This window comes from Vicia villosa, unplaced genomic scaffold (genome assembly GCF_029867415.1).
Source record: "Vicia villosa cultivar HV-30 ecotype Madison, WI unplaced genomic scaffold, Vvil1.0 ctg.000082F_1_1_2_unsc, whole genome shotgun sequence".
In the NCBI taxonomy this organism is placed as follows: domain Eukaryota; kingdom Viridiplantae; phylum Streptophyta; class Magnoliopsida; order Fabales; family Fabaceae; genus Vicia; species Vicia villosa.
The window spans coordinates 100350-125001 of NW_026705005.1; the positions used below are offsets into that span (position 1 = coordinate 100350).

Below are 24652 nucleotides of genomic sequence, written 5' to 3' on the forward strand. Positions count from 1 at the left end.
ATTTCTGGGTGGGTTCGGAGATGCATCTCCAGATACCCCTTAATTAAAAAAAAAGGAGATCATTCAGAGATACATCTCCGAATCCGTCTTATTTTTTCAAAAAAACAAGGGTCGCTCCAGAGATGCAACTCTGAAGTATTTCATCCAGACTTGATCATGTGTGTGAGGTCTTTATTGCTATACAAGTTCTATAAATAGGGTCTCTCAATCCATTTTCTTTGCATAAATCATAATGTCTACATATCTCCATCTTGCTTTTGTGCATTCCAATAGCATAACACCCCACTTCAATTTATGATCTGCAAGGACATACTTCTCGTCGATCAAAAAACCAAACTGAATACTCTTATGCAATATCCAAAAAATCAGAGAGTTGTCAAGCTCGAGTAACCCTCACCATCGATAGACAACGAAAGGAAGATACAATTCACATTGCTTGAACTAAATACAAATGATGATTTGAAGGTGATGTGAAATACCTTTTACCGCTACTCAACAAAGGGTCTGATCGAAGTGGATACGACAATTCAAAGATCAACCGACGATATTATAAGAATGTTACAACGTCCCAAACCACTTGTTTTTAATAACATGTAATGTTAAATTTATGTAATGTTTATTTTGTAGTTAATTTACGTTGGTTCAATTGCATTCTGCCACTGTTGTTTCTGTTTGTTTTTACTTTGATCTACCTGAGCATATTTCAGATATGCATCTCCAAATATCTCACCGACTCATGAAATAAAGAGCGTTACAGAGATGCAACTCCGGATCAATCTTTCATGCATATGGAGATGCATCTCCAGATCAATCTTTTACAAATTAAGGATTTCTCACCATTTTCACTTCAGTTGTGAATAAAAAAATTATATTCTGAGATGTATCTTCGATCATTAAAGATATTTTAATCTTTTCATAAAAGTGTGAGAAAAACTTTAAGGACAAAAATAATATTTCTTCTTTAACCGAACACATGTATAATAGGTGGGCCAAAAAGTAATACTAGTATAAAATAATTTTAATTTATAAGAAAGGGATAAAAACTTTAGAATTTGAAACGGTGGAAGGATTTATTAAGCTAAAAAAATCATATAATGTAATTATTATAATTATAATTAGCGAAGAAAAGTCCCCTTATATAAGCCATCTATCCATCTTTCATTCATTATTCTAGTTTTCCGCTCTCATCACTCACTCCTCCTTCATAAGGAAATTAGGGTTTTGAGGGGTCTCTCGTTTCGTCCTACCCGATCAGCCATGGGAGGAGGCAACGGCCAAAAGGCAAAGATGGCTCGCGAGAGGAACCTCGAGAAGCAGAAGGGCGGCAAAGGTAATCTCTTTCTCTATCTACCCGATGGTTCTAACATGAAATTTAGAAATTAGGTTTTGAAGTTTCCGATTTCCTCTAATAATTGTGATTTATCGTAGCTGATATGTTAGATCTGGTGTTATAGTTGTTGATTTGAATGGTTTTTTGTGTTTGCAGGAAGCCAGCTTGAAACAAACAAGAAAGCCATGTCGATCCAGGTAATAGTTCTGAAATTTCTTTCTTTTTACCTATGACTGCTTTATAGATCTGGATAAAGAAAAGATCCTGATCAAAGAAGTTTGCTTCATTAATCCGCGTATGTGGGGTTTGAGATTCTCATATAGTGTTTATTTGATGTTTTCTTGGTAACTGAGATTCAATTGTTAGTTTCATCTATTTGTTTATGGCCACAATAGGTTTCTTGTTTTGTGATATGATCCCCTTCATTCTTGGGCCCAGCGATATTTTTCATTGTCTGTGTTGTGTTATAAAGCTTGTTTGTTATTGTTTTTGTTATTTTGCATTAAGGATTCTCCTGTTCCTAACTATGGTTGTAAAATTTGAGCTCTATTATAATAAATGCAAACATTAGCTTTGAAAATAGTGTAAATTCAAGGTGTAAATCCAATGGTTAAATATTTGGGGGAAATTATTTAATATCATTTTGTTTCCATGGATTTGTGTATAATGGTCACTTTCACTGAGGTATTTCACATGTGCATCACTTGCTGGCATAAATACTTTATGTTTATGTTGTTGGGTTGGGAGAGAGAATATGAAGGGAAGGAATCAATAGGTACATTTTACTATTTGGTCATTTGTTTACCTCTAGTTAAGTACTAAATTTAATATTATCAATGATAATTAATTTGGAACTAAAGTTTGTCTTCCAAAAACCTCTTTGGGAACTTGACAATTTGGACTTGAGGAATAAAAGGCACATACATGTATAATTCTGTGTATTTTTGGTATGGATAGAACTCTTTTTAAAGGAATTCAGACTTATTTGGTTGCAGTATTTTGGACAGTTGTCTGGTAGACATTGATGTCTTTCATCCTTACATAAGTATTCACTATTGTTTTTCCCAAACAGTCACATTGAATTTGTTTAATATAACATTCTCTTAAACGACAGGTTCTATATTTGTCATGCTTCGACAAGTTATCTGTTGAGGTCTTATTGTTAGTATTTATTCGGTGAATTTGTTCATTGTAACATACTCTTAAATGACAGGCTTTTTATTTGACATGGTATGTATAACTCTTTCTAGATACAGTTGGTTTGACAAGTTCTCTGTTGAGATCTTGTTCATTCTATTTATTCATTGTGTATACTGCATAGTATGCAATGGTAACCCATGAATTTTCCTTTGAGATGTCTTATAGAACGTGTGTTCTAGTCAGATAATTGGAATATATACTTCATAAATGCTGTTCTATCACAGCTGTCCAAATTTATGCTCATTTCGACATCACTTATAGTTGTTATAAATCATCACCTCAATGGTCTTGAGGAGAATTTACTCTTTCACTGCATTGCTGTAGTTTCTGCATTTAATGTTACCCTTTACTGATTATATATTATTGTGATTGATGATTGCAGTGCAAAGTGTGCATGCAAACATTTATCTGCACCACATCAGAAGTGAAGTGCAAGGAGCATGCTGAGGCCAGACACCCAAAATCTGATCTCTTCACTTGTTTTCCTCATCTTAAGCCCTAAACTTTAGGGGAAAGTGTGTCGATACACTATATCATATTATATGGATCATGGCTTTTATATAAAAAATGTGTCTATGTTTGTCTTTGTGGTTAGAAAAAGACGAGGGATTTGTATGTTTTCCTGTGGAAGTGCAAAGAAACTGTTAATTTTCTCTTGTCAAAGTGTAACTGTTTAATGGTCATTAGTGTTAATATTGTGTTAAAAAATCGTGGTATTAAATAAAGTGCTTGCTTATATCAGTACTTAAATATAGCTTTGACTCATTCAGCGCCTGGAATGCTCAATTACTAATTTAACTGTGCAATTAATCTAAGGCAAGTTATTAGATGACGGTGGTTGAAATAGCTTTGTGACGGGGCTGTTTTTCTTACTATGTAGGTAGACGGTGTATCATAGAAGTGGCAGGCTGTGGGGTTCTGTAATTACCTCTGTTGCATATATATTGTTGTATAGACTCTGCTATTCTCCTAGTATGACTTGTGCTAGTGAGATTCTTCTCTATTTATTCTATTTTGCTTCTCCAAAAAAAAAAAAAAGGAGAAGTGTTTATTCTGAACAGTTTAGAATATTGCTAAGTGATAGCTTGCTCATTCAGTCAGCTAACTAATTTGTTGGACTTCAAATATTAACATGATTTCCACTAATCTAAATCTACTACTATGATATGATCTAGTTTCTTTTCATGTTGGTCCCAATTCAGTACGTGAATCTTTGATGATATATTCCCTCCATTGTTTTTTATAAGCAAATGTATCAGAAGTAATGCAAATAACACAATTGAAAAAGTAACAATTATTATTACATTGAGACAAATTTTATTTGCTAAAAAGAATGGGAGGGAGTATTTTATAATGTTTATTAAAATAATATGAGGTTAATCCGAGATGATGTTAATCCAAGAGGGAGAAATATGACGGTAAGTAATAAAATTGATTTAAAAAAAATACTGTTTATATCAGAAAATAAAAATACGATGGTAAATCGGAGAGTAAAAATATGATAGTAAGATAGTTAACCAATACTGTTTATATCAGAAAATAAAAATACGATGGTAAATCGGAAGAGTAAAAAATATGATAGTAAGATAGTAAGTGAAGAAATTGAATCGGATAATAAAATTGCATTTCATATAATTAATAAAATTGCATTTCATATAATTTCTTTCGGCTTTATTATTATTATTATTATTATTATTATTATTATTATTATTATTATTATTATTATTATTATTATTATTATTATTATTATTATTATTTTTTTTTTTTATCACCATTGGTTTAGTCCGGTTCAGAGATCAGTTTTAACATCAAGTGATTTTCTCTATCAAGTTCAGCGCCGATCACCGTTTAATCTTCCTTTTCTATTTAACCAAAGATACTCTAAAATACACTTCTTTAATAAATGAAGTTCAATAGAATTCTACTTGAAGTAGATGCTGCCAGGGGAAACACTTTGTTATCTCTTTTCATTTCTTTCTTCCTTCCCACTTCATTAATGTAGCCACTGCCCCTTTTTTCTCCTCCAAAATCCAAATATTGGTTACCAAACTTCCTGTCACCATGAAATTGAACTCTTTTTTCATTTTCAAAGGCATCACATCGTATTAAATGAAAAGTTGAAAACTTCATGTATGGACAAACGTGTGTAGGTTTGGTAGTATTTGTTATTGTATGACATCAACGATTTTAGATTTTATAAGATAGGATAGGAACATGAACAAACATGTATATATGATGTGACGGCAGACTGCCTTTCATGATGAAATTGGTTAAATTAACGTGTGTGTGGGAGTAGCAAACAGCTCAAGTGTTTTTTTCAATAAATTAATTAATCTAATTCCATACTGAAACTCAGAAATGGTTAAAGATTGATGATCATCGTGTGATCATAGAGGGTGTATGTTAAATAGATTAGTACTTAGATGTTCAAATCAATATATGAATGAGGTGGAAATTTGAAAATATAAATAAAAGTGTTTAATCAATATATGAATGAGGTGGAAATTTGAAAATATAAATAAAAGTGTTATGAATATTCATGTTAGTGGATGTTCATCCATCTCCTAGTTCTTCATCTTCCTATTCCATACTTAATATGTGTTTAATATGTGTGATTTTCTATCTCCCTTGAGTCCTATAAATAGAGACCCATATTACAATGTAAAGTACATTTGAAAGAAGATAATATAAATATGTTTATTTTTTTATATATTTTGTAGAGAAATTGATTTACCTTGTACAATAATATTAGATTTCTTTGATCATTCTTGTTAAATTCCAGAAGAATTTAACATTAAGGCATTTCTATATGTTTGTCCGGAATTGAATTTTAACACATAAAAGTGTTAATTTAATATTCAAGCATCCCTGAAGGATTGCACAAAGAATAATTTTTCTCGACCGTTGTTTATGGAAATAGTTTGTGGTGTGATATTTGTAGAACTAAAGATTAATATTAAACTATCTCCAAATTATTGTTCAAAGATTGAGTTTAATCGATTATTGTGATAATTGATGAATTCCAGAAGAATTCAACATTCAATCACCTTTAGAAGGTCGCATCTATAATATTATTGAATCCTAGAAGGATTATAAATATTATTATTTTTATTAGTAAAAGATTTGTGATTGAGTTCCTAAAGAACTACAAAATGTGATTGAGTTCCTGAAGAACTATAAAATAAAATTTGTGATTTCATCATGATATTAATGAATCTTATAAGGATTGCATCTATACTAGTAACATATCCCAGAAGGATTGCATCAGTTATGTTAAAAATTTGAAAAATGATTGCATCACCTATATTATCGAATTCTAGTGATTGAATCAATAATAGTGAAGTATCCCAGAAGGATTTCACAAAAAAATTTTATTTTTCTTTTATTGATGATTGTAAAGATTTGTAACCTACATTTTTTGAGAAATAAAATTTCATAAAAATGATCCAATTTTCTTTCATAATTTAATGGTATACATCTATGAAGGATTGCAAATATTGTAATTTTCTAAGTAAAACGAAGCTCTCAGGATAATATCAATTGTGATCTTCATGCATCCCAAAAATATTTCAAGAGTAATGTTAAAATATCCCTGAAGGATTTCATAAATTTTTGTTGTTGTATCGATCTAAAAATTCATAATTTGTAATATGTTCATTAAAAGATTGTCATTCAAGGAAAATGACACAAATGATTTTAACGCATCCCAGAAGGATGGTTATATATATATATATATATATATATATATATATATATATATATATATATATATATATATATATATATATATATATATATATTAGATTATTGTCTATAACAAATTATTTATATAGTTCCTGAAGAACTTATCAAGCATCCCTGAAGGATAGAAAAATAAATTATTTTTATAGTTCCTGAAGAACTTATCCATCCCTGAAGGATAGTAAATCAAATTAATTATATGACGATATAATTTTAGTGATATAATATTGTATGATTAAATATGTTTAATTTTATAAGGGGTAATTGTTTGATAATTATATGATCATATGTTCATATGAATGTATTTGATTAAAGTGTTTAATAATGAAATACTATTATATTGGTTTTGACTTATATATTGGAGGTATCGAATATCTTTGTATTACACAACACAATTTGGACAGAAAATGTGTAATAGAAAAGCTACCTTCTTTTTCCTCAGGCTTGTACTACACTTATATTAGTACAATTGAAGCACATGTAATTGTAAACCAGTAGTTTATAAATTACACTTAAATGTGTCGTTGGTAAAATCGGTTGGGTCATCTCGGATATAATATGATGCGAATAATTTGTATTGAAGAACCAGAAGTTTCTTCAATCCAGTCAATTTTTGTGTGTTTGTAAAGGAAAATAAAAATGTGAGAAATTACATTTTGATGACATTAATTGTTGCATCGACTAAAATATCATGCATATGTCTCTACTCACAACCAGAAGTTTGTGAAATTATTTTCTCAACTAATTAGACTAAGATCTTGTTTTATGGATTTTTTTTAATAGAAATTCATGTATAAGTATCACATATATTATTAAAATTGATATTGAATATCATATATATTCATAAAAAGAAAATGGACCCGAAGATCCATTCTTTAGACGTCTAAAGTTAATTATATGGTTGATACTAATGAGATCATCAATTCTAAATTATATATTTGAAACACCCTAAGTATGATATTAATATATTTATTCGCATTAAGCCAACAAGATACTATATCTTAGTCCTCCCTAATTTATTCTAATACTTCTCATCTTAGTGAACATTTGGATGTGTTGTGTAAATTCCAATTGCTCCAATATAATACATTAAGATGAGTCATGAAAGAATATTGGAAAAATATAATTAATATGACTCTCAATTTTAAGGATATAATTTGAGAAAATAATCAAATACTTGATTGCAGCCCAGTAGGCTGATTATCACTTGATAATTTTCCCAATATTAGGGGGAGGGAAATGAACAGCTGAAATCATGAACAAGAAGTTCAAATGAACAAGTTAAAATAAATTTTTGTCTTGATCCTCGTACAAATCAATATGAACCAAAAGTTCAAAATATTATTCATTTGCAAAGTTTATGAAATAAATTATCAGTTGATAATACTCCACTCAAAGTGGATTCTCCTATTGGATAATATAATATTGCAAATTAGTTGTTGTTACGCCTGAAGCGTGGTATGAAAGTCGGTTCCAATGATAAAAGTCCTCTACTAAGAAAAGAAACTAAAGATGACCCAAGTGAGGATATGGAAATGCTAAGAGCACTTTGATCTAATTTAATTTTCAGTTCTAGAAGAACAAATCAAGTACTTGAAATATGAAATAAAGAGATCTCGATAAATTATGTCATGGATGAAATGGAATGGAACCGGATTTGAGATAACCAAATAAAGTCAATATTGACAATGTCTTTGTATACAATATAGCGCTAAAAGTGATCAATGATAACGAGGATCATGAGTCAAAGTCTATTAAAGATTAGAGATTAAGTGAGAATTGGCCAAAATGAATATATTCAATTGAAGAAGAATTAAACTCACTTTACAAGTGACTCACTTTTGGACCTTTAGTCCGAACACCTCAAGGTGTGAAACCAATTGGATATAAATAAGTTTTTATGAAAAAGAAAAATAAGAATGATATAAAGTTTGATTTATTGCTCAATGATTTTCACAAAGACCTAAGATTGATTTTGATAAAACATATTCACCTGTAGTGGATTCAATTGATTTTTGATAATTAATTAGCCTTGTAACACATGAAGGGCTTAATTTAAACATGACGGATGTAATAACATCTTATTTATATGGTTCACTTTATAGTGAGATTTACATGAAACTCCCTGAAGGGTTCAATATACCAGAGGCACGTAATTATGGATCTCGAGAAAACTATTACATCAAATTGAACAAGTCTTTGTATGAGCTGAAAGAATCTGGATGCATGTGGTATAATCACCACAGTGAATATTTACTAAAGGATGGATATACAAATAACTCAAATTGTCCTTGTATTTTCAAATTGGAACTCCTGAAGAGCTTCCAAAAGCTATAAATTGCTTAAATAAAAGAGTTTGAGATGAAGGACCTAGAAAAGACAAAATATGTCTAGGTTTGCAAATTGAGCATGTGGACAAAAGAATATTTGTACATCAAGAAGGCTATATAGAAAAGTGTTGAAATGATTCTATATGAAAAAATGTCACATGTTGCCTACTCCAATATGGTTGTTAGATGTGGAGAAAGATCTTTTTAGGCCTCGAGAAAAGGATAAAAATTGCTTGGTCCTGAAGTACCATATCTTAGTGCAACTGGAGTACTAATGCACCTTGCTAAATATACACATCATGATATATCATTTGCGGTCAATCTATAAGTAAGATAGAATTATTCATCTACACGAAGAAATTGGAAAGCGGTCAACCATATACTTCGTTATCTTAGAAATGCAGGTTACTTGTCAGATTCTCACAATGGTAGATCAAAAAGAGGTTATTTATTTACATGTGTTGGTACAACCATTTCATGGAGATCTATGAAACAACTCATGGCAACAACTTCATCAAATCCTGCATAACTATTAGCACTACATGAAGTCACTTTGAAGAAGACATTTTAAGCAACGACTACAAAGAATATCGTCACACATATAAATGTTTGCATGAGGGGGAGAAATACATATGTTTTGCACTCTTTTTCCCTTCACCATGGTTTTGTCCCACTGGGTTTTCCTGGTAAGGTTTTTAACGAGGCAATTCACATTCAAAGGATATTGTACTCTTTTTCCTTCACTAGAATTTTTCCCACTGGATTTTCTCTAGTAAGGTTTTAACGAGGCATATTCTCAATGGACATCCAAGGGGGAGTGTTATGAATATTCATGTTAGTGGATGTCCATCCATCTCCTAGTTCTTCATCTTCCTATTCCATACTTAATATGTGTTTAATATGTGTGATTTTCTATCTCCCTTGAGTCCTATAAATAGAGACCCATATTACAATGTAAAGCACATTTGAAAGAAGATAATATAATATTGCTTTTCTCTTCTCTACCTCTCTTTGATCTCTATTGTTTTAGTTAATTTCATAACAAAAAGTGTTTAATCAATATATGAATGAGGTGGAAATTTGAAAATATAAATAAAAGTGTTTAATCAATATATGAATGAGGTGGAAATTTGAAAATATAAATAAAAGTGTTTAATCAATATATGAATGAGGTGGAAATTTGAAAATATAAATAAAAGTGTTTAATCAATATATGAATGAGGTGGAAATTTGAAAATATAAATAAAAGTGTTATATATATATATATATATATATATATATATATATATATATATATATATATATATATATATATATATATATATATATATATATATATATATATATATATATATATATATATATATATATATATATTTATATTTTATAGAGTGGTCTCCTTCCTTCCGTACCGACTAATCCACCCGAGAGCATTACTGTCCCACGTAGCCTCCGAAAGTTGGTCCTAGGCTCATTCGAACTCAGGACCTCAAGGGGAACATACCCTTGAGACCCAAGCATACTTTTCACAGTCATATTTAAAGCACCATTATCGGTGACATGTCATAAGACATTACATTTTTACTATATTAACTCTATAAGTGTGTTGGAAGTAGTACAGACTAATAGTTAAAGGAAATAATACAAAAAATTATATATATATATATATATATATATATATATATATATATATATATATATATATATATTTTGAAGAAATAAACTTTATTAAATTTCAAAAGCAATGAAATACAAGTGATCTATTCTAGATCCAACTAAATCAAGAACAACAAACTAACACATATCTCAAAACAAATGAGAATCACATCAAAAGATTGCTCACAAAACTCCCATGTTTAACCTTAGACCAGCATCTGTAAACAATTGCATCAACAATTCTGCCAACTGTTGTACTAGGGGTACCACCATCACCAAAAATCATTTGATTTCTAACATGCCAACTTTCATGCATCGTCTCCGTAAAAGCACATAGAAGCACACGAGCTTTACTCCATTTCTTACCGCATTCACCAATAATCCAGTTTGGCTCTTTTTCCCAAACATCCGGACTGTGCATAATTCCCATCCAAGCCAGGATTTTCTCCCAAATTTGTCTCAGACCATGGCATAGGAACAGAAGATGGCTCTGCGTCTCAATCTCATGGCAGAAGTGGCAGCTGTTGTTATTGATTATCCCAAACCTACAAAGTCTCTCTTTGGTGGCCAAGCTGTTGTGACACACCATCCAATGGATGTGGATCGCACGAGGTCGAGCAAGATTGTTAAACATGAGTTTCCTCCAACTGACCGCTGGAATCGGATCACACAAGGCATAATATATTCTCCTAGTCACATATTTATTTTTCTGTATCATATTATGCCATTCCTGCAAGCTACTTACGCTATCTCGAACCTTCAGAATGCTCTTTATTATCCATGAATCTGACTGTTTGCTGGAGATAGCCATAATTCCCTCATTCTTTATGTAATAGCTATGAACCCATCGAATCCACAGGCTATCCTGTTTACCCGATAAGTTCCAAACATTCTTCATCAAACATGCCCTGTTCCAGTTATATAAAGTTAAGATATTGAGGCCTCCTTTGCTTTTCTGACAACATACTTTCTTCCACGCCATAGGAGATTTGTTGGTTATGATATCAGTTACTGCCCAAAGGAAAGACCGGCATATGGCTTCCCCTTTATGCACCACACTCTTGGGAATCGGAAAACACTGCATCCAGAAATTATTAATAGAAAACAGGACACTTTTAATTAACTGAATTCTACCAGCAAAGCTAAGGAGTCTTGAGCTCCAATGCTTTACCCTGAAAACAATCTTTCCACCAGCCCTAAGCAATGTTGCACAGAGAGTTTTCTACTTGTTAACGGGATCCCTAGGTATCTTAAAGGTAAAATCCCCTCAGCAAAGGAAGTACCTTGCAAAATTTCTCTCCTAACCCGTTCCTTCACATTACCAAAATATGTTTTTCATTTGGAAGGATTGACATATAAGCCTGTAGAGTCAGAAAACTTTCGAAATGCATCCATCACCTGCTGGACAAATTCAGTATCTCCTCTAGAAAAGATCAATAGATCATCAGCAAAACTTAGATTAACAATCTTCAACTTTCTGCATTTTGAATGGTACCTAAATCTCTTATTTTCATCAAGCTTTTGGAGGATCCTATTGAGCCATTCCATCACCAGCACAAACAGAAGAGGGGACAAGGGATCTCCTTGTCTCAAGCCCCTTTGGGCTTGCAAATTCTCAGAAACAACAGTATTAACTTTGTACCTGTAAGATACTGTCTGAACCATCAGCATACTCCATTGGATGAATCTGTTTGGGAATCCCATTTCAGTCATAATGTCTTCCAAAGCTTGCCAATCAACACTACCATATGCTTTTTGCAAATCCATTTGAATCATACACTTTGGAGCCCCTCCATTAGTACTGTATCCTCTCATTAGTTCATAGGCTAACAAAATGTGGTCTTTAATTTATTGCCCAGGGACAAAGGCTGCTTGATCAACATGAACTACCTCACTCACCACTTTCCCAAGCCTGGTTGTCATGACCTTGGATATTATCTTATAAATCACTGTACAACATGAGATAGGCCTAAAGTCTTTTACCATACAAGCAGTTGAACTCTTTGGAATGATAGTCACCAGAGTACTATTAGCAGCCCTATATAATCTACCATTGTCAAAGAAGTTCCACACAGCATCCTGGATATCCTTCTTAATGATAGGCCAAGTAACTTTGAAACTTTTTGCCCCATATCCATCAATGCCTGGAGCAGTTAGGTCATTGATGGATTTCATAGCATCATGAATTTCTTTCTCAGTCACTTTGGCAGTCAGGTTAGCACAATGCTCCATGGACAGTTGCTTGCCTCTCCTCATGGCATCAATATCTATTTTCTTCAGATTATAATTTTTTGTGCCAACTAACTCTCTATAAAAGTCCAAGATCTCCTTCTCCATACCTTTTTGCTCCTGAATGAGATTCCCATACTTGTCTTTCAAAAAGCAAATATTAGATCAGTTATATTTAGCCCTCAGAGTAGCATAGAAAAAATTATAATTATTACTACATTGAAAAGTAAGAATGACATTCATTTTAAAATAAATTTTTTATGTTAAAACTACACTCATTTTAAAACGGTGGAAGTAGTGTTTAGTTGGATCCACTTAAAAGTACTTAAAAAATTATATGAATATTAAAAAAAAGTAGATGGGTTGTTTAAATAATTAAAAAGTGTGTAATGATATAAAAAAATTAAGTGGAGTCCATTTAAAAAAAACCAAATGAATGTAATGGATGTTGATGCTCATATAAAATAAAGATGATTACAACTGTCTATGAGTTATCCCGCATGAAGTGCACACAACCGTTGAATATACCTCTGGTTCTGATGGAAAGAGGAACACACTCCTATATAATGTCCGTGGGTACATGTCTACATGTATGTTAGTAACTATTGCACCTGGACTGGATTGAGCCTCTGAATTGGATAAGTCCTTATGGGATTGTTGGCCAGTTTGAAACAACTTCCACCTAAGTCTTTGTTAATAGCCTTGAAACAATGACTGTTGATCTTTAGATCAGTATGGCTGATTTAGAAATCTAAACCGTTGGGAGAAACTGCACATTGAAAAAGTGCACTATGGAGAATGTGCTTTGTAGTGGTGTTGAATAAGAGTAGTTGACACGTGAAACATTGTTAAAGTAGTAACAAAAGTTTTGATCGATCTCGTAATCGTCGCATCCACCTCGATTGAAGCTTTTGTTTCAAAACGAAAAAAGTATTCCAGATAGCTTGTCAAATCTGCATATGTCTTTAATTCAAAGTTGGTGAACTCAATCTTTCATTTGTTGTCAATCGACGGTGAACGGTACTCGAGCTTCACAATATTTCGATTGTCAGAGTAAGGTAGAAGATTCTGCATTCTGCAATATGTATTACAGATCTGCAAAAGTTACGCTGTTAAGTTAGACATTTGCGACATGCCTATTGATGTTCATTATGGTGTAATATATTTTGGTATGAAATATGAGACAAAAGTCCCATACTTATAGTAGTTCTAGATAAATATGAACCTTAGAAATTCTATCTTGTACCAAGAGATGTTACGGAGATGCATCTATGATACCGTCCTATTCTATTATTCTGGAGATGTATTTTTATAACCACTCAGAATATAATGAAATTTTGGGATAGACAGAAACAAAACGTATATTAAAATTAAAATGACAGATTTTGTTTTAGAAAAATTAAACATGTATCTAAAATTTTGAAAATGTATATATATTATACAACATTAATATTAGGGTTAAATATGTTGTTTTTAGTCCCTATAAAATTAAAAAAAAAATGTTTTTGATCCCTATTAAAAAAATGACATGTTTTGGTCCCTACAAAATTATTATGCACGTAGTTTTAGTCCCTACGGTTAAATCGATGTGTATTTTTGAGTGATAATTTTACAGACATGTTTAGAACGTTATAAAAAGTTCCTCGAAAAAGAGAAACTCAAAATTTAATTTCTAAGTCAATATTTACATTACTATTATCATTATCTTTTGAAATTTAAAAAATTCATATTTAATTCTTCTCATTTTAAAAAATTCTATAATCTAGTAAAGATATATTTTATAGTATTCTAAACACGTATAAAAAAATTATTAAAAAATTTTAAAGTTTAAGGGTAATTAAACAATTTTCAAAATTTTAAAAAATAACAAAGACTAAAACTGCATGCATAAAAATTTTATAGGAACTAAAATATGTCATTTTTTAATAGGGACTAAAAATGAAATTTGAGATATTTATAGGAACCAAAACATACTTAACCCTTAATATTAATACAAGATTAGATACGATATATTGTTGAATAAAAACTAAAATGAGAGATGAGAAGAATAAATATCAACAATTAAATTCATTAAGAGAGAGAATGTTAATTCATTAATATGACAATTAATTTCCCTCTCTTGATGAATTCAGTCGTTGATATTTATTCTTCTCATCTCTCATTATAAAATACTCACACTTGATATGCTCTCTCTCTCTCTCTCTCTCTCTCTCTCTCTCTCTCTCTCTATATATATATATATATATATATATATATATATATATATATATATATATATATATATATATATATATATATATATATATATATATATATATATATATATATATATATATATATATATATATATATGAGACGACTCAAGTGAGAACACTTGGTTATTATGAGAATAATGAATCACGACCATTAAATTTTGATTTTGTTGATTTTAATGGATTGGATTGGTTTCTCTGTCTATGATCATTAATATTTATTTTAAATCAACATAGAAAGAGAAACCAATCCAGTTCATTAAAATCAACAAAATAAAAATTTAATGATCGTGATTCATTGTTCTCATTTCTCATCATAACCAAGTGTTCTCACTCGAGTCGTCTCCATATATATATATATATATATATATATATATATATATATATATATATATATATATATATATATATATATATATATATATATATATATATATATATATATATATATATATATATATATATAGAGAGAGAGAGAGAGAGAGAGAGAGAGAGAGAGAGAAAAAAGGGGTGATGCACTGACAGTGTAAAATATTTTTACACTGTCAACCAATCACCACCCATGTATCTAATTAAACCACTTTTTTATTTTAAAAAAAATTAATGACATGGAACATTTATGATTTTCTATTGGATGACAGTGTAAAACTATTTTACACTGTGAGTGCACTACCTTTTAACTCATATATATATATATATATATATATATATATATATATATATATATATATATATATATAGAAAGAGAAATCAATCCAGTTCATTAAAATCAACAAAATAAAAATTTAATGATCGTGATTCATTGTTCTCATTTCTCATCATAACCAAGTTTTCTCACTCGAGTCGTCCTCATATATATATATATATATATATATATATATATATATATATATATATATATATATATATATATATATATATATATATATATATATATATATATATATATATATATATATATATATATATATATATATATATATATATATATATATATATATATGAGGATGTATCATATGAGAATGACATTTTTATATGAGAACATAAAAATGAATCTGAACAATTAGATTTTAAAATAAATAGTGGAAATTAGAAGAGAATATTTTTTTATCTCTCCTCCATTATTAAAATAAATGATTGATGAGAGAGGAAAAATATTGATATATAATCTCCATAATTTATTTTATAATTTAATGGTCCGGATTCATTCTCATATTCTCACATAAAAATGTTATTCTCATATGATATGTGTATGAGTATGTTCTGAGTTACGTATTCGGTATATTGAAGGACAAAATGGTTTTTAAAGGTATGGGTTATACCCTATAAAATAGAATGAATATTTTCCAAAATTTATATAAGTTAGAGACTCGGGGCTTTTAAGATCTGGAGTGTTCTATTTTCACCCTTGAATAAGTAAGTTTCTTATAAATTGATCACCTCTCTAAATTTATCCTAATTATAGCATTCGACAATTTTATATTTACTTTTTGAATTGCTTCTGTTTTACCTCAATAGCAGTTCTTATGTCTCTATTGATTCAATAACCGATGCCTTTGCAAAAATCTGAGACTTTCTTACTGCTCTTAACATTATAAGTCGGAAATTAGACAATAACATAGTTTTCCATAAGTCATACAGAGAAGCTGAGAAAAAATAATCCTTAAATTTGATCAACAAACTTAATACCCATAACAAAGAGCTGACTTAGAATTTCTTAGAGTTCAAATGATTTTCTAAAGAAGTTCCTTTATGAAGCTTCAAACTTGACTATCTTCTTTAGCGAAATAACTTTTATAATATTTGAAATAACATATTTTTAAAATTAACCTTTTCGTGTTTAATTATTTTTTTGTTCATATTTAAATATATTTGTCCTTTCTCATAAATAATCTTGTCAATACAATTTTATGTTCAAAATGAATTAGTTATTTTAACTAACTTTTGAACTAATTTTAATACGAGAGACATTTTATATTTTCTAAATTATTTTAATTAATATATTAATTTTGAAAAGAAAAAAAACCAATTTTAACATTCACGATATTCAACTTGAATATTCTTGGCTAAATTACCTCCAGGGTTCTTTAAGTTATTTAATCGTAACAATTCGGTCATTTATGTTTTTTACGTTACATGTGGGTCCTTTATGTTAATTAACGCATACACCGTTGACTTATTTCTACTTTATTTTGTTCTATTACATTTATTTTAACTTCTAAAATTCATATTAAATTCGTTTTTGGTCCAAAAATTATGAAAAAATTTCTAAAAATACTGCTTCTCATTTTACACTTCATGTAATTTTATGAGAATTTTATTTTCTGTTTTATTATTTTTGTTTAATTTTTTCTTTTGCATGCATTTTAGTTAGTTTAAAAATACTTTTATGCACTAAAAAATTCTGAAAATTTTATTATATGATCCAACGATGCTCTATCACCTATGTTATGTGATATATCAGTACCATTAATGTTTCTTCAACTTTTTTGGAAAGGATTTTGAGAAAAACGTTAATGGTGCAAACGTTAGTTAACATAAAGGAATAACATGTAGCGAAAAAGGACTAACTTGTTACAATTAAAATATAAAAGACTAACTTGTTACAATTAAATAACTTAAAGGACCCAGGAGATAATTTAGCCAATATTCTTTCACTTATTGTTCCTACATTTTAAACAAGTCTGTAAGAGTTAGAATGTGGTAGAATAAAGTAAAATAAAATTTCATTTTTTGAATTATATATCGTATTAAATAAAGTGATATAAATTTCTTATGAACAATATATCGTAATCTATTGTAAAATATCCAAACAGGCATAAAGAATAGGGCCGGCCTAATTATTGTGGAGACCCGGTTCTAATTAAAAAAAAAAAGTGAATTCTTATCTACCCAACTCAAAAAGTTGGGTAAGGTTACCTCTTGTGTAAAATACTTTGAAAATAACAAATAATTTTAATATTTAATAAATAATTAAAAATGTGTTAAAATTAGATGACATCATGTCATTGGTTGAATGTACACTACTTAACTTTTTGTGATAGACAGAGAAGTTGTCCCCTTAAAAAAATAGACCTAAATAATTAAAAAGGATTTATCAAAAATACAATATATTAACCACCAAAATGATTAAAGTATTATTTAAATCATAAATAAAATTTTATTTTTATTTCTAATTATTTAAAAGGAGCCCTCTTCCAAACATTTTGTGTGACATTCATTAAATACGTAATTAACAATGTATGTATTGTTTTAGGTTGAGAAAATGGTTATTTTTTATATTAAAAGGTACTATATGTTAATGAGCATTAATTTAGGTATGTACATCCTACTTCATAAAATACTCGTACACAAAACGAATTAATTGTTGAAGACCAGTTTTAATAGTGTATAAAATTTCACATTCATAAATATTAAAACATAGTAAAAGTAAGCTATAAATAAAATAGGTCATCTATATAATCCTACGTGAATTACAGAATGTTATAAATATATTAAGCTATAAATAAAATAGGTCATCTATATAATCCTCCTACGTGAATTACAGAATGTTATAAATATATTAAGCTATAAATAAAATAGACCACTTATATAGTTAATAGTTCCACGTGAATTACAGTATGTTGTAAATATTAAAGGTATTCTAAATTATTTCTACATATTCATTTCCTAATTAAGAATATTAAGAATTGTCTCTGATAATTTTAGAGTTGGATTGCTCACAACACTCTAAATAGAATTAAGGGGCCCTGTGCTGAGGAGCTTGTTGCTCCTCCTCATGGCCGGCCCTAAGCCTCCCAAAAATTTATACAAAATTTTTTTTTTTTTAAAAACCGAGACAAATAGGTTCAATATGCCCTAACAAAACCTTGTAGAAAGTAATTTTAAATTAAAAGAACTAAATTAAATAACCAAACATTCGCCTAAATCAACTTTAATGCAAAAAATTTTGAAAAACAAATTATTTATCCGAACAAGATATGATTTCGTTACATTCCACAAGAAAAGTAACCAACTATAATTTTCAGAAGAAAACCATGCCACATGTTAAGGTCTTATAAAACAATTCCACATAAATGAACTTAGGTTTATGGATCCATAAATGAAGTAACTATGTCCTCATTCTGCTACTTTCTGCTGCCCTTACCTGAGAGAAATAGGGATGAGCCTACAGGATACACATCAAGAAGAAAAAAAAAAGTTAAATCATCAACAAAAAGATCATAATGTATTAATGCAGACAACAGAAGAACCATGTTAAACTGATTAAATGAATTCCTTAATATTACCATTGCTTCTCTGGCTGTTAGCCTGTCCTGGTGGTCATATCGAAGAAGCTTATCAAGAAAATCAATTGCCTGCGTATATAATATTGAATTATTTATAATTCACATATGAGAATTGTTAAATTTCAGAATAAACAATATGTTTGGTCCGAATGCCGTAATGGAAAATGAATTAAATGACCTCTGGAGATACAAGATGCTGATTGTCTGCATTGATAAATTTAGACCAAGGTTTGCGACTGTGCCTGTAAAAGGAAATAGCATAACATGAATAAGTAGGTAATTTGGAAGCAGTAATAGTTATTGATATACCTATCAAATTAAAATAAAAGCAGAAAACTTATTGACAAATTTGCTATGGCATTCAGAAAATCAAATGGAAAATGATACCTTCCAACTAGTGCATCAAGTTGAGGATCTAGCTCAAGATGATACTTATTCAGATATGCACTCAGTTCATCAGTCCCAAGCACCTACATACCACATACAAATGAAAAGAAAAAGGAAGACCCAGTAAGAAATATCCATAAAAGATCATATTTTTTGTTGGGGAGAGAGGGCACTAGTTTAGAGTGGATCTTTCTGCATGCAAAAGAGGAAATAGTATAGGCATAGCCATACTTGGGACCTGTTCCAGAAAGTGTTTCTATTTTCGCTAATTAATACAAATGTGCAGCCAAATTGTTCGTATCACCTTATTCTCACTTAACTCCAAAAATTTGTATGTAAAATAGTAAAAAGTATATGACTATTGGTTATGGGTTCCAGTTATAAAATCAATCACTTGCAAATGCAAGGTAATCCCGCCTAGTGCCTAAAATAGACCCCGAAATGGGTCTGACCCTTCTTCCCTGAACCTTGTTTTCTTCACTATTTTCTATACAAATATATCTAAAAGTAAGAAATAAAGTGATATATTTTGTAATTAATAGTGAAAATGAAAGGTAAGAATAGAAAATGTCCTCATATCCTCCTTTACCTACAAAAATGTTACCCATCTTCATTTTGATTTCAAATTTCAAATATTTGGAACATAGTGTAATCAAATATTGTAGTAGTCTAAAACTACAACATGACATTAACTTGCATAGATCAACAAGATAATCTGTAATTTAAATACATTATCACAAAGCACAGTGAATGTTACCTTAGCTATTTTCACAAGCTGGTCATGGTTGTCATGACCATAAAAGAACGGTTCCTTCCGAAAAATCTGCATTAAGTAAAATAGTCACAGCCCGGAATTAGATGATTTTCCACGTGTAGAATCAAAAATAGAAATCATACAGAAATAACACCAAAGACACACTTGCTATATAATTCTTACCATTCCAGCAAACATACAACCAAGGCTCCACATGTCCAATGAGTAATCATAGTCTTGCAAATCAACTAGAAGTTCAGGGCCCTTAAAGTATCTGCAAAAAGAAAACATAGGGTTTTTATGGACTGTCATTCAAAAACATGAAAAACCATAAGTCACCCTCACATAGCAGTTGCATAAAAGTCTGGGACAAATTTACACAATGGATTTTTTACATCAACCTTATACCTAACTAACAAATAGAAAATAAATGGACTGTCACTTAAGTTAATGCTGGCCTGGGAAGCAACTAAAACTTGTGAGGCCCGGAACATGATACTAATGAGTATAGTCATGGAGCGGCCGACCCCAAAACTAGGATAGCGTGATGACCGCTATTTGATACTCCCTCCGGCCATAATTATAAGCAAATATTCTCTTTTTAGGTTCATTGAATAATGTAAGTATCTGGTCTTCTATGTAGACCAGATACATTCATTACTCAATGAACTTAAAAATAGAATCTTTGCTCATAATTATGGCCAGAGGGAGTATATATATTTACAAATTATATGAATAATATCATACATATTCATATAAAATATTATACAAAATACAAATACAAATGAAAATCAGAAATAGAAAAAAGAGGAATGAGATCAACAAATAACAAGAGAGAAAACTGGAGTTAGAAAAAAAATCAGATTAAAAAAGAAGTTAGGGAAATGAGGAAAAAAAACTTAGGGAAAGAAAGGAGGAGATGTTGGAGAAGATGACGAAGGAGAAGTAGAAAGAAAACTGCTAGGGATGAACTTAATATTTTAAGGGGTAATTTTGGTTTTTCCATCCCAAAATTCTTGGATCTGAGATTCTTATTGGCTTCTTATTTCTCCCATCTGCATGTCAGCTCTCAGACATGAAAAATGACGACTAATTTTTGAGCTTTTCATAAACTCAGCAAGGCCGGATAGGCTCTCAGGAACTGATAAGTGTAACATCGAGCAGAACTTTCTTTTGTATGTATTTATGTAGGCTCAAATTGAAGCAGAACAAAGAAATCAAGTTAGGCCAAACGCATGACACATGTAATTGTGCAAAACAGGTGACACCTCCATGCTTGACAAAACCAAAACTTTGAAAATGACATATCAAGCACAGTCATACATATCAAAGGAAATCTGACTCCCTTTGGATGAACTAAACTAAATCCAAACTGGACTGCAATAAGTTTCAGGGAAAAGGAAATCTAATTAGAGTTTGTGAAAGTTGAGACTGTAAGATTGAACAAAAATTATACCAGAAAATTTAATTTGTTCGACAAACATTTTATGAGTCCCTCACAAGAAACTTGAAATAAAATGCCCAAGAAATGAGTCATAATATGATCAAGTAGGGTGATGTACTCATACACAAGGTGGATTGATTTTGGAATTCGTAGCATTTATCTGGCAAAATCAGGTGAAGTGATTAACGAAAACCTTGGTGTAATTCTCAAATACCAATGTTTAGTAGCAGAAGTAGCAAGAGTAGCCATAAATCTCAATAGACCAAGAAGAGAATCACTTTGACAATTGTATATTATGCAAGAGAATTGTGGTTCTAACATTTGATTTACAATGCATTGTCTGTTCATGTTTCACATCTTTTTAATGATATTTATGGATATATAGAAACTAGCAAGCAAACATTCTAATAGCCTATTGTTAGTGGAAAATTCTTGCTTAAACAAGCTAGTGATACTTTCCTGGTTTTGCTGTATGTATTAAATTAATTATTAACTATCATTATACACAGGTTCATCCCTTTACATAACTTTCTCGGGTGTTTAATAAGAGTCAAAACTCTAGTTGATTGATTAGAAAACATTACCTTGAAGCCACACGAACATTATATTCCTTTCCAGGATGATAAAATTCAGCAAGACCCCAATCTATCAAGCGAAGTTTTCGCAATTCATGATCTATCATAACATTGTGTGGTTTGACATCTCTATGCATTATGCCCTGAGAATGGCAGTAATCCAAGGCCTGCAATTCAAAACTACAACATTCATGTAACAAGAAAAGGTTCTCGATACATCTTTGCACAGACATATGAAGTAACAATTTTAATGATGCATAAGCAAAAACCTATACATGTCAATCATATACAAAGTTTATACAGGACTAATTCAAGAGAAAACTACACTCATTACTTTAGAGTTAAGATATATTGTTTGTCATAGAAAGACCCTAGAGTACAGCAGTCCTAGTATATCAAAAGAGGTTGAAGGATATTGTTACCTTAAGAAGCTCATATATGTAATAGCGTATGTCATAATCAGTCAAGGTTGGATACAAAACTTTAAAATCTGTACTGTTGACATACTCAAATATTAAGCTTGGAGTTTTAGAGTGCTGATCTCTGACAATGTCAAGAAGCTTGACAATATTAGGGCCCCCACAAAGGTTCTGAAGTATTTTTATCTCTCTTTTAATCTGCAAAATAATGTTTAAACTCATAAGTTAATACAAATGATTAGCGTTGTACATAAAACTGCACACAACAAAAAATGAAAAATTAAAGCTAGAACAAGACTTCAACTACGTCTTAATGCATTTACAAGGGCTTTGTGGAATATGGAAGATATATATTATTGAATCCAAAATTGAGTAGCCTTTCCAATTCAAACAATTGGAATCAAATGTGTCTTTGTTCATGGCCTTATTGATTCATATCACCAACTGGAACGGTGGTGTCTAGCTAGCAGAATTTGACTTGGACAATTCCCACATGAAATTTCAAAAATAGGGTTTGCAGAATCTGTTTGCAGCTAACACAAGAACCACAACATTGCCTACTTGGCTTAATGCATACATTTTTTATTCTTTCATTAAAAAGGAAATTAGACTATGTCTTATGATGAACTTGTTACTTTTTCTTTTAGAAAAAAATGTTAACACAGCTGATATTCTGCAAAGTGGTCCAGTTGTTAGAAATTTGTGTGTAAATAATAGTATTATTTGTGCAGCAAATTTCAAGAGAAAATGATCCCAACAAAGCACCTCAAGCTGGTTTATTCAGTCTTCAGGTCATACGAGAAAAACCAAAAGCACATCAATCTAACAACAAATAAAAAGTTCACCTTCTTTTTCTTGACAGGCTTGAGAATCTTGATAACACATCGCTCATTGCTGTTAACATTTACCCCTTCAAACACCTCACTATATTTCCCCCTTCCCACTTTCCGTACAACCTCGTAATCATCTTGATCACTGAAAGATCACACATAACATTAACGAATAATATTATCAAAACGAAAAATCCTAAACCACAGAATTTACAATACTTTCACATTAACCTCACAAAAATTAGACCTAATACAATTAATGAATAATATCATATGAATCCACATACAGAAAACTGCAGGGCAATAGATGCAATCAAAATGATTTAACAAATATAGCATAATTTCGTATCCTTCGTTTATAATTCACAAAGAAACATTACAAAAATTGACCTAAATATTTCCACACCTCAATAAACTCAAAAAGAAAACCTAACGAAACAGCAAATAGAATCTCAGAAACCAAAATCGCGCACGAATTCCTAACCTAATCGATTTCGTAAACCAAATCGAAGCAAACGATACAAACGAAAACGAGATTCGAAAAGAACGAAAAACAAATTAGGGTTTGTAAGATTACCCCCATTGAACAGTGAGAGATTCATAATCCCAATACTCTTTGGGACGAACAACATTGACATCGGTGTAGACGCGAGCTTTGGACATTTCTTTGGGATTGAAATCTGAGATCTGAGCTTTGTGGTGGTGATGATAAACGATAGTGGTGGTATTAGATTCGATGGATTGGTTAGGGGTGCGCAGGTTAGGAGGTTGCGCAACCGGCGTACGTAAGGAGAGAATGGTGCACACTAGCAAGAAGCGGAGGAGTAGTGTTTGCTGGAGATTCGTGCGCATATTTAACGCGTGTATTATTGGGATAATTAGACATGCTTTTTTACATTCTTTTTTTAATCAAAAAATATACGTAATAAATTTAAAATAAGGTCAAAATAATAACACTACCGAATTTAGAATGAGTTTTGAGATTTTGAGATTTTGCGAATCATCATATTCATTGTCTCTGATTCCACAAAGCACTTAATTTTTTTTTGAGATGAGAGGAAAAGCACTTATTTATGGGTGCGTAAAATGAATTTATCATTGTGGAACACAACTAATGTAAATGGGGAATGGTTACAAATGCTTGGGCTATTTTGGGGTGCAGTATTTGCTATAGTACATGTTATGATTAATCTAAAGTTAAAGATGTGGTCTTTAG

General features: G+C 30.5%; 2 protein-coding genes across 2 annotated transcripts; one reads left to right on the plus strand and one right to left on the minus strand.

The window, feature by feature from the left end:
* The first annotated feature begins 1152 nt into the window (after positions 1–1152).
* Positions 1153–3280, plus strand: LOC131623840 (uncharacterized protein At2g23090). The gene is made up of 3 exons (XM_058894842.1): positions 1153–1330; positions 1487–1527; positions 2913–3280. Exons 1-3 carry the CDS (start codon positions 1258–1260, stop codon positions 3030–3032), a joined length of 234 nt encoding a protein of 77 aa, XP_058750825.1. The 5' UTR covers positions 1153–1257; the 3' UTR covers positions 3033–3280.
* A 15405-nt stretch (positions 3281–18685) lies between these two features.
* On the minus strand, positions 18686–24293 carry LOC131623841 (casein kinase II subunit alpha-2). The gene is made up of 10 exons (XM_058894844.1): positions 24014–24293; positions 23452–23581; positions 22610–22804; positions 22197–22354; positions 20352–20442; positions 20172–20237; positions 19415–19497; positions 19206–19269; positions 19028–19096; positions 18686–18906 (listed from the first exon to the last, which is right to left on the minus strand). The coding sequence occupies exons 1-10, from the start codon at positions 24286–24288 to the stop codon at positions 18850–18852; spliced, it is 1188 nt and encodes a 395-aa protein (XP_058750827.1). The 5' UTR covers positions 24289–24293; the 3' UTR covers positions 18686–18849.
* Positions 24294–24652: the final 359 nt, after the last annotated feature.

Excerpts from the sequence above, each read along its gene's own strand:
- LOC131623840 (XM_058894842.1), top strand. The coding sequence starts at position 1,258 with ATGGGAGGAGGCAACGGCCAAAAGGCAAAGATGGCTCGCGAGAGGAAC. Across the intron at positions 1,331-1,486 it reads GAAGCAGAAGGGCGGCAAAG|GAAGCCAGCTTGAAACAAAC; the intron begins GTAATCTCTTTC and ends TTGTGTTTGCAG. Across the intron at positions 1,528-2,912 it reads AGAAAGCCATGTCGATCCAG|TGCAAAGTGTGCATGCAAAC; the intron begins GTAATAGTTCTG and ends TGATGATTGCAG.
- LOC131623841 (XM_058894844.1), bottom strand. The coding sequence starts at position 24,288 with ATGCGCACGAATCTCCAGCAAACACTACTCCTCCGCTTCTTGCTAGTG. Across the intron at positions 20,443-22,196 it reads AATGTTCGTGTGGCTTCAAG|ATACTTTAAGGGCCCTGAAC; the intron begins GTAATGTTTTCT and ends TTCTTTTTGCAG. Across the intron at positions 19,498-20,171 it reads AGCTTGTGAAAATAGCTAAG|GTGCTTGGGACTGATGAACT; the intron begins GTAACATTCACT and ends TGTGGTATGTAG.